The following is an 11548-nucleotide window of genomic DNA, read 5'->3' on the forward strand; positions in this document are numbered from 1 at the left end:
ATTGGTTGCCTGTTTGTCAGTCCTGAAGGCAATATTCCTTTTGTTACCCACAGAGACAAAAATAAAATCATCAGCAATTCTATAAGACATACACATACACCACTCATTTTTTTAATATAAATACAAATATATTGATATAATGGCTATTAAATGGTCTGACATATCTGTCATACAGCATCAAAGCCAGATCTTACCGCTGCCTATTTAACAAGCCACATGTGTCCAGGATTCCTGCTGCAAATTGAGGATTTTTATCTGCATTACAGAGGAGTTTTGAGGATTAATTACTTACTGTTGCTACAGTGCAGTGAAGATGCAAGATGCTAAGCATTGCCAGGGCATTTCTGCAGCTTGAAAAAGCAGAGAGCACCACAGCACGAAGAACAAACAACATACTGTTGTTCTAGCTCTCTTGCCTTCAACAAAGCCCATAGGAAAGTAGGGAATTTTCAGGCTACTGAATTAAGGAGCGGCAGTTTAGAACTGTTTTGTTTGTGGGGTTTTCTCCCAAAAGATAAGGAAGTTTATGAAGAAAATTGCTTAAGGTTCACAGTAGTTTGTAATCTGGATAGCACAGGGAATTTAGGCAATACTGTTAGGGATGATTCTGTGATATAAATGGCAGCTTTTAAATGAGTCCTGTTAGATTTATCAAATCAAAAATAAATAGACTTGTAGCAGCCTTTCCTTTTTAAAGCAGAAACACACAATACTGATAAGGATTTATACTAAAGTTTTGACAGATCTCACATATAGCTATTAGGGAGACCAGGATACTTCTCAGCCAAAGAGCTCATTTTATGAAAATGTGCATATAATTCTGCAATGCCTCATGTATCAACGGACAACTACTCTTTATACACACAGTTAGTGCTGCAAGACTTTTCACTGCTTGGTCCCCAAACTCTCCCTCCACTCTTACAATCCACCAGCCATGGAACACTAGCGATGTTGCAAGGGGCATTACAGACCATCTCAGCAAGAGGAGGTGTAGCAGATGAGGCGTTCTGCAAACAACTGGCATAAGTATGTAATAAATAGGTAACTCGAGCAAGCAGTCCAGCAACTGTGCCAGAAAACCATGGGAAGAGCGTCTTTCTTACCTTATATGCCAATCTAAAGTAATGGGACCTAAACAGAAGTCTCTTCAGAGTTCAGTTGCAGGGGCTCTTTCTGGGCTTAGGCAGGGGCAACAATATACTAAGAAAAGTCTTAATTTATATGAAGAAGAAAATATAGTGGTATGCCAACTTAAGGTTATTTTTCAAAGAATCTGAAAACTGAACATGTCAAATTATACCTGAAGCTTTCTGATAAACTAACAATGTCCTGCTACACAGAAGGGTATTTACAGAGCTGATAACACCTGCACACAGTGCATATGCTTCTGTAAACAAGGGGTTTCAATGTAATAACAGCAGCTCCGTACTAAATGCATAGAACAACAAAGCTGTATTTTTCTACCAGTATGGCATGCAAATGTATTAATTTGTTCTTTCTATTTCTACAGAGACTTGAGATTATTGTCAATAGGAGGCGGTACAGATGAAACCATGCTTTCTATCATATGCAAATACATGGAAACACTTCCAAAAAAGTAGCACATCTCACCGTTCTTTAAAATTTAAGAACCCAAGAGCATGGCTTTTACTACGTACCAAAGGTAACAGGGCAATACATGTTTCAAGGGTAAAATAATAAAACTTACCAGTAATTTTGCCAATGAAATGCTTGTCAGGGTCTTTGACCAATATTGCTTGTTCTACATTTTCTCCAATATCAAATTTATGTTGATGAGAAGCAAACTGAAAGCGTATGGCCTCCTGCAAGATTTTTTTTTCCATTTAGTAGAGTGGTTAGTGCTTTGAATGATCTACTGATCCATACTAACCACCCATACTAAGAACCTGTCTTATTTAGTCAATAATAAGAAGCCACCACTTCTTAAACATACAGCTACAGCTAGAATTCCCTTAGCAGCCTAAACAAATTTCAGGGTAAAGCTATACTAAATTATTGATCTTGAAAGCAAAGTAAGTGAAGTATTATGGCACAAATTATTCCCTTTGATAGTCAAGTAAAGAATAGTAATTTTGCTCTCAATAAACTGTACCTTCCACAGCTTCACTTCTAACTAGTAATCGTCAAACTGAATTCCTTCAACAGACCTGGGTCAAACAAGTTTCCCTGTCAGATAGTAGCATAGGGAACAGTGATCTTCACTTTGTTCACTTTGTGTTTGACTTGTACTTTGCTCTGTCATTTAAGTATGGTGATAGGAGCAAGAGTTGATTTTTGGTTTTAAAGTCTACAAACAACTGTTTAATTATATGTGAAGCTTTTGGAGGCCTGAATTTCCTCAGTAAGATTATCATGTTTTGTCTGTAATCATTCATGAAAAATTAAAGATGTTAAACACGTGAATAACAAAGTTGCTTGTTATTGCTTAAACTTATATGAGATGGTGCAATTTATATTATATTCTGCAATTGCTTTAAAGCAGAAGTGTGTAATAAATGAAATATTTTCAAAATTAGTGTGACTTGTCACAGAAAATATCTCACTGAAATATACATCTAGTATGATTAAGCATCAATTCTTAACATGGTCTTTAAATCTTATTCTTTATGTTTACTGGTATTTCAGCCATATCTTCAAAAATCAACATCAGCAACTCTTCCTAAAGCAGCTTTTTAAGTCAGAAGATACAGCCTGTCTTCTAGCAAAAACAAAAAAAAAATTTCAGTAGAATTGTCCTTATAACCAAATGGTTATAAGCATTTTCTAAGGAATTTCCATGGTCCAACAGTTTAATATTTCAAAGAGGACATTTCCTTTTGTATGGAATTATCTGTATAGCTGCTAGGGAGGATCTAAGTTACATTAAATAGAGAAACAACATATAAATATATGTAAACATTTCAAAAATAAGAAAGGGCCTATTGCAGCATTCTCATGCAACTGATGCAATAAACCACAACTTTGTAGGACTATTTTCCTATAATATCCCATGTACAGTATATTTTATTCTACAAGGCCATTTCATAGAGCTTTGAAATCTTGCTACCTACCATTTGTGCATTCTTAAAGGCTTTTAGAGTAATAGTTTTCTACCAGAAAATGACTGCAAAACTCAAAGCAGTTCCAGAAGACAATTCTAAGGCAGCAATGCATGGTTCCCCTCAATGGCTATTCCCTTTTCCTGAGTGAAATATTCTCAAGACAGTTCCATTTTTACACAAATTAACTATTCTAAGAAAACTTGTAGGATTTTTTTCAGATTTTTTATGCCAAAAATAATTAACCTCTTCCTGGAAGTGAATTGAAACATGTTATGTCCTGTACTCACTTCAAATGTAAAATACAGTAAAGACAATAAACAAATTCTAATTTGTTTATTGTTGTTCTTCTAATAAATTTAGAGTCATATCCATCCTTTAAAAATATACATGTTAAAATACTGTGTGAAGGGTTCAGTATACTTCTTGTGCTTAAACTTTTTTCCTCCCAGAATATTTTTACCATTCCTTTTCCCTCTACTCCCCTCCCATCCCACTACTGAAGAAGGTTGGGGGAGAAAAAACACACACACACACACACACAGTATTCTTTCAGAAAGTAAGGAATATTTCCTATCCTGCACAAATTACCTTTTAATTTATTTAGTTTTAGATTTAAAACTGAAATCCTGTCTACTTTACACGACCTGAACGACAGGTAGAGATTTTATGAATATGTTCTGTCAAGACTTAAGGGACACAATAGCAAATTCTTAAAAGCAAAGATAAGATGTGCAACAGCCATGTAATTAGTTGTATCTATGCCTTTTCTACTTAATATTAGATAGTAAAGACTATTTCCCTTTATTAGTAAAACAGCTTGATTACTAAGAAAAAAAGTGTATAGAAATTGTTCAGGCATCACATTTGAGACCCACAAAAAAAAAAGATTTAATATGAAGACTAAATATACTTCTAGAAGATGATCAACTGTCAGGGGAGCGTGACTGTCAAAGAGTTATGTCAATAGTTATCTCACTTACTAGGTACCTTCCTATCCACAGTCTCATTGTAATTATAAAAGTGCATCAATTCCGGATGGCAAATTATATCCTATGGGTTGCATTATGGCAACATTATACTTGCTTAATAAGCCTAGTGATTCTTAAATGAAGAACACTGATTATTCTGGCATTAATATTCAGATTTCTGTTTTTTGCAGAAGTTTTATAGACCTTTTAACAATCAAAGATTAAATCAGCTAGAAATACTTGCACTTTTTTTTTTTTTTTTACACATTCAGTATAAATGTATTATATTAGACAAGTGATTTATCTGCCATACTTTTGTTAATATACAAAACCTAACATGAAAGAACCATGTGGCTTACACCTCCATTTCTTATTTGAACAGTATATCATCTCACAATTCTAACTCCTTTACATGCAGCAACATTTCAAAAAAACCTTGGTATTCTGCATTAGAAAGACTGTGTATATACAAACTACATACTAGTTAGAGTATTCTAGGTCACTTTATTTATTAGTTTTTAATTAAGTTATTCAGGGCAACACACTATACAGTGTTTCTAGAAAAGTTATTCAAAAAATTTTAGATACAATTTCAATTGCTAGGAAATGTGATATTTTGAATGTTGAACTCGGCAATGTAATACCTTCAAGTATAAGAAACTATTTGGTGAGCCAAAGCTAAGTCATAAAAAAAAAGTTAACATGAGGGCACCTTCAACAGGTGCATCATTATACATTTCAATATAAAAGTCAGAATATCTGACCTCACATTTCAGATATCATGCAGCTTTAGAGATCATCATTGATGGAAAAGTGAACATACTACCAGTAAAAGTTCTAGTGATTCAATGGAATCACTAAGTTTCGGGTACTTTAAATATAAAATTTAAGGGAAACATTTGTATTGTGTCCATATTGGTTGATCTGAACGATCAAAGGCATTTGCTTAAAAGAATAGATGTGTAAGTGTTACTTAGCCACACTTATAAAAAAAAAATCCAGTTTTACATAGCTTCTCCCTAAAACACAAAGTTTAAACTTCCAGAATACAGAGACTATTAGCCCTCATCCCTTTGGGCATCAAAATTATTTTTTGGGGCACCATTTTCACATTCATTAGCTTCAGGCCAATCCTTTAGAAATCCATAAAAGAAATTCAGTTCAAGAAGATCCAAGTATTATTTGTGCTTTTGTAACCTGAAGATTACTATATGCCTGAAACTGGAGCTCTAATTTAGAACATGGTCCAGAATGAAAAGTAGAATCAAAGAGAAAGGTCTGTGATTCTTCACATCTGAACAGTCTTTGTTTTGGTGGGTTGTTTGTTTAAGCTAATTCTTAAAAAAAAAAAAAAAATTGCCCTAAAAAAGGCACCCTAGTGTACTAGTGGTATTTGCATATTTACAAATAATCCACCTAAAACAGGGGGTGATGGGAGAGATTCTGATACATTAAGAAAAAAAATATAACTTGCATTAAAACTTAATGCAATTTACAGCAATATCATTTTAACAGAATATGCCAGTTTAAATCACTGTATTCATTAATTCAGACTGTTTCACGGTTGAAGTTACACAAATTAAACTGAAGATAACTTTCATCACCTCAGTTTAATAATCCAGTATATTACAAAAAAAACAAAGAATGCAAAGAGCATCATGTAGCATAATAGTTTTGTCTGGCTCCCTCTGGAGAGCGTTCTCAGTCTGCCCATAGTTGCACCTAGAAGTCCACCCGTAGAGTCAAAGTCGTTATCCTACATTTAAAAAACAAAGCAAAAACAAGTTACTATGAGAAAACGAAGTATCCTCATTGTTAAGTGTAGTCTTTTTTTCCAAGTCTTCTGAAATTTAACTAGGAAGAAGTTCAGCGCATTAATCCAGGTATATTCTCCCCCCTCAACCCCCTACCAAGCAAATTCACTTGTAAGCAACAAACACATTTCTGACTTCCTTTCCCCCCCCCCCACCCCCACTTCCTTTTTTGCTTCCTTCACCTATTATTAAGGTCTAATAATACAGAACTGCCTTGTATAATACTGTTTGCTTGATGATACAAAATGAGTAGTCAGATCTGGAGCATAACCACCTTGGCTACTCCTTGGAACACCCACCACACTTCCACATCATTCTCTGTGAACAGAACTCTTGCTGCCGAACTGGTCAAATTGTATGGTCAATAATAAGTTGTCAACATTTTTATATAAAGGTTCCTTCTTTTAGTATCAACATTTTACGTTAACTTTCTTTAAATACAGAGCAAGATTAAGAAGTTAGTAGTGACTGAACACTTACCATCTCCGATAACATTTTATTTTGATTTTTAACTTCTGTTCCAATTTCAATGGAAAGCTATTAAAAAAAAGCATTAAATTTAAGTTATCACATATATATAACTAGATTAGAGAATCCATTCTAAAAATACTTGACATCACTAGTCAAGCTAGTATTTCCCTAGGTAAAGAGGTGGACAAAATATCTAATATTTTTGAAAAACAGAACCAGAAGTTATAAAACCTGGATGTACAATATTCATCATTTGACTATGAGTCTAGACCGCCACAGAAGGCATTCAAAGCTTTTCCTCCCTTTTTCTGCTTGAACTGAGAATTCCTTATTAGAATTATTGCATAGACTTTTAAAAACCTCAAGTCTTTCAAGTCCAAGTAACAGTTATCTGTTTTCTGGAACAGCTGTTAAACTACTGGCACACAGCTGAGACTCAAGAGCACTCTTGACTCAGTGTTGCTAGAGCTGACACCTGTAACCTGCTAACATCTCTTTTGACAAGCTGCTGCTACCCTGTCAACAGAATTTCTTTCCTGTTTCTTTGTATTCCTTCTCTGCTTTGCATCAGGAAGCAGCAAGAGCAGGCAGCTCCTCAAGAGAAGGTAAGTCAGGAGCACAGCAGGACAAGGAGCCAGCAAGGCAAGTCAGGGTCAGTCCAGAGACAGTAACCAGGGTCAGCCACAGTCCAGATCACCCAGCAATTTCAAGTGATGAGGCACGTCCAAAGTCAAGCCAGAAAAGCAGTTCAGCAGGTCAGGGTCCGAATCAAGCAGGTACGAGACCCGGCACAAAGAACAAAACTGCTGCATCTCCTGGGGGGGTTGGGAGGAGGAACGTGCTACAAGCCCTGATGCTTTGGATTAATCAAAGCCCATATATCTTTGTGCCACAACCTCAATCCCATTATTTCTTACTGCTGCATTTCACAGCAATCTATAACCAGGTCAAGACAAACTCATTTTACATGAAGCTTCTAGGCAGATCATTTCAAGATGATTCCATAATGCAAGGTCAATCCATTGCAGTAGAAGATGCAATTGCAGGAAGAGCACACATGCTACTCATGGAGCACTATCAACTGCAATGCAACTTATTTGGGATAGAACTCACTAGGGGAAAAGGAGTGAAGTTAAGTACTGTAACAAAGGCCAAAGCTTTTCTTTTTATCTCCTTAACTTACTCTAAATCATATAGGTGGATAATTTCTAAATTTAAACCAAAGGGTTTAATTTCTATTTGAGACTAACAAATTACTTTTAAGCCACAATATTAGCAAAAAGAATTAGAATGAGTTTAGGTCTATAAAATTGATTGGCTTCTCCTACATCTATAGATGTAGGACACCTACTGCTAATCTTACAAACTGCTCTTAAAAAAATTATCACAGAGCTGTCTATCAGTTAGACTTTGGTTTAGATTTATCTGGAAGAAGTCCTCAATCTCTGGAAGCAATCAGAATCATTAAGATGTTTCCCTCACAATTGTTAGAAAGAAATGTTAATGTCCTCTGTATTACACATTACAGACTTATCAACATATGTTTTTGTTATCATCATTTTGACTTATCTTCCTGCTGAAGTAGTCCAAATTCTTAAATTAACCAGAGCCAATTTATTGGTAGATTACTCACTGACCTAAAGTGAAGTTTCTTGTTTCTAAAGAATGAGTCAGTGTCCCTGCAGAAAAAGAAGCAATATGTAACACTGTAGCTGTCCTCAAGATTAGCCAAAAAGGACACCTGTAGCTACAATCTAATTAAAGGAAAAAATCAGTTACACGAATGAATGCATTGAGCATTTTGGCAGACAATACTTTCTTGCATTATATTTATGTTCTGAACTAAGCCTACTGCTTCACTAGTTCATGTAATTTAATTCAGTGAGTGTGATGATACTGCCGTAATTACATACTTACTGATTTAATGGCACTGACTTTTGTACGCAGACTTTCTGTTAACCTTTCATTTTCTTCTTCATATACACTGTATCCACTATTGGTATAGCCATAGTTACCAGTAGGTGCTCCATCGCCTATAAACACAACAGTCAGCAATTACAGACAGAAAACACCATTGAAGCAAGTGCTCTTCATACAGGGAAAAAGCACACTTTCTATTTCCCGAGATTATTCTCTAACAAAGCCTTCAGGTTTGGATTTTCAAGCCATTAGTTTTCAAACATTTGATCACACCCACATTTGAAAGGGAGAGCATAATCTAATCCTTACGTGTGTTCCTCTACAAACAAGACTTAGATGACACGCCAAGTCTGCTAGGCAGCTGAACACTGCCATTTCTATCACCATTCTGCAATCCCACTCCCATTTGTGCCTTTGCTTACTGAGTGGTGGAGCCTCAGGACTGTTATCCAGACAACCAGCTCAGCAGGCAGACTAAGCAGAAGAGAAAGGAATCTGTTCCTCCAACCTTTAATAAAGTTCTCCTAAAAACAGCAGCTGGACAGCAGCACAGGCACAGAAAGTGAAAGCTACATCCACTCTAGATAAAAATCACTGTGAGACCTTAAATCTAACATCAGCAACAAAAGAAGAGAACCCAAGACTGCGAAAGGCAAGCAGAAAAGAACTATTACAAGTCTTACCATAAAGATCCTACCAGATTAATTCAACTACCAACCCAGTTATAATACTAATCAATATTAGTATTATAACTAGTTAGAACGCCACACAAAATTATTTGAATGCTTTTGGTTATTTCCTCTTCAATACACTTGTTTGTTTGTTTGGGCACCTTTTTTATTTTCCAGGAAAAAGAGAGATAAGAGAAAGGAACACCAGTCACACTCACAGATAAAACTACACCTCATAACCAGTTTCACTGCATACCTTAGGTACTTCACATTAAGATCTGAAGAGAAAAAATTATGATGCTACACTGATTATAGATATATTTTTAGATTAACCTATAAAGCCATTCTTTCAGTCTAAGTAATGGAATTTTTTTAGTTTGCACCTGTAAACTTTTTTTTTATTTTGTTCTGTAAGCTTATTCAATGACAAAGCCTCAGCAAGACTGGGTAAAAATGCATGTTTCTATTTCAACACAGCAAGAGGAGAGTTGCTGTTCGCTTTTAAAATCAAATACACTGATGCCAAGTGCAGAAAGTTGACTAAAAAGGAACCATTTTAGAGTTAAGGGTGTGTCCACGGTCCTTGTTCTACAAAGGCATCTAACTACAGTACTTCCTATCAAATGATTTAAGATTTAATATATGCTTATAAGTTAATAAACCATGTAGCTTGTGACTAAAATACTGTAATTATATGATTCTTATACAGACTGTGACATAAGAGATGTCCCAAACATCTCTTAACAACTGTCCAAAAGCTTTTAAATAGACACATCTACTTATATCTATTGAAAATGCTACAGAAACCTGGCTACTAACGTTTAAAAGAAGAGCAGACGCTTCAGCATGGCAGTTACATAGACCATCTTGTAACATGGCTCATTACTGCCCTGACAGGACACGTAATATAGACGTGACCATAGCATAACTGGAGACAAAAAAAGGCATGAGGTACCTGGAGACAACGGCAGAAGTACTACTGCCAAGCTCCTATTTTCAGCCTAATAAAAAAAAATGTATTATTCTAGATGGATTGTTGAAATGACAAGGCAAAATTTAATAAACCTGCATGCTACCAGCAAATTTTACTGCAACTGATAACAGCCGTAAAGATGTTTAAGTTTCTTCTTAACCTTCCTTTTTTTTTTTTTTTTTTTTTTTTAAAGATGTACTTCATGGCTACTCTCTAAGCCGTTGATTGCCAGAGACATTAGAAGAAAGCACATTCTTCTTCTTGTATTCTTTTCACAGACATCTGTTATTTCACACTTTCAGAAACAGCATAATGAGCTCGCTGACTTTCAATCTAGCCTCTGCATTTCCAAGATTTATTTTAACTTGTACATATACTATTAAAAACAAAACAAAAAAGTGGAGAAGTAAGTCTAGAGCAGTATTACCGAGACTATAGGTCTAACTATGCAGAATTCATCAGCCAACAAACATTCACTTAGAGAAATTTCTTTCTAGGAAGAAGTAACAGAACTTGGTCATAAACTTCTGGGGCATGAACTTCACCACACTGTCTAAGTTTTGCAGCGAGGTAACAGCACCTATGAGGTCCTACAACATAGCACAAGAGTTCAAAGTTTCTTTCACTGGCATCGACGTGGCTGGTCAAAAAATGGGCCTCGAGCTTCTCGAAACTCGGCAGGAACTCTCACAGACTTCTGCATTTCCACCAGATTATGTTTGCTGTAAAATGACAGTGGGTTCCCCCCCACACACCAAACACAGCAAGAAAACATACAGAAGCATTAAACTTAAAAAGCATCTGAAAATTTGGAAGTGATTTGACTGAAGAGGGACAAATCCGTCCATGCATGGAAAATGGCTCAAGCTGGCACTGCACTGGAACCATCCCGAGACAACACAGGAACAAGAATAACCGGACATCCCAGCGCAGCTCCCCGAGCGACGCTGACTCGGAAGCGAAGCGGGCCGGCCCACGCCGGCGGATCGCGAGCCGTCCGCCCCACACACCCGCCACCCCACGGCGGGGGCACGGCGAGGCGGGCCGAGCCCGCGCGGCCCCAAGGCGGCGGGCGGGACTGCTGCCCGGCCGGCCCAGCCGCGGGCACCGCCGCCGGCTGCGGAGCACGGACCCACCGCCCGCTCCCCCGGCCCGGCCCCGGCCCGCTCCCGCCGAGCTTCCCGCTCTCTCTGTAACCGCCGAGCAGCACAAGGCGCCTGAACGGGCCCGCCGCGACCCGGCGCTTACCCAGCCCCGCGCGCCTCATGGCCGTGCCCGGGGGAGGGGAGCGACTCCCGCGGCTGCGGGTAGGGGACCTCGGCGGGGCGGCTGCGGCCCGGCTCCCGCTCGGCTGCCCGGCTCATTCACTCCGCCAGCGCCACGACATCGCTCCGCCGCCGCGCCGCCCGCTGGGTAACGCAGGCCGCCGCGCGCGGGGCTTTCTGGGTAGTGTAGTTTCTCTCGGGGGGGAGGGGGCGGTGAGGCGGCAGCGCCGCTGAGGGCAGCCGCGGCCCGGCCCTTGGCGCCTGAGGGCGGCGGGCGGCGCTAGGGCCGCGCTCCCTGACGGAGACGCCCCCTCCCAGAGCCTCAGGCCTCCCCCAGGCCCAGGGGTGGCTCTTCCGCCATCTTCTGGCGGGCGCGTTACCCCGAGGGGCTCTGCGGCCCTGGA

At 38.5% G+C, this 11548-nt stretch overlaps 2 protein-coding genes across 8 annotated transcripts in view; one reads left to right on the plus strand and one right to left on the minus strand.

Annotated features, from left to right (window-relative positions):
* Positions 1–5569, plus strand: part of LOC104143656 (probable acyl-CoA dehydrogenase 6) — a 91767-nt gene extending 86198 nt beyond the window's left edge. For 6 of the 7 annotated variants that reach the window (XM_068934856.1, XM_068934854.1, XM_009674268.2 and 3 more), the window contains one exon: positions 1511–5569. In XM_068934856.1, the coding sequence (XP_068790957.1) occupies positions 1511–1601 (91 nt within the window). In that variant the 3' untranslated portion in view covers positions 1602–5569. The remainder of the gene's footprint in view (positions 1–1510) is intronic. The other variant, XM_068934855.1, reaches the window with a different exon arrangement.
* A 52-nt stretch (positions 5570–5621) lies between these two features.
* BET1 (Bet1 golgi vesicular membrane trafficking protein) lies at positions 5622–11453 on the minus strand. Its single transcript, XM_068934858.1, has 4 exons — positions 11128–11453; positions 8233–8348; positions 6325–6381; positions 5622–5786 (listed from the first exon to the last, which is right to left on the minus strand). Exons 1-4 carry the CDS (start codon positions 11144–11146, stop codon positions 5631–5633), a joined length of 348 nt encoding a protein of 115 aa, XP_068790959.1. The 5' UTR covers positions 11147–11453; the 3' UTR covers positions 5622–5630.
* Between the last annotated feature and the right edge of the window lie 95 nt (positions 11454–11548).

This window comes from Struthio camelus, chromosome 2 (assembly GCF_040807025.1).
Source record: "Struthio camelus isolate bStrCam1 chromosome 2, bStrCam1.hap1, whole genome shotgun sequence".
Taxonomy (NCBI): Eukaryota; Metazoa; Chordata; class Aves; order Struthioniformes; family Struthionidae; genus Struthio; species Struthio camelus.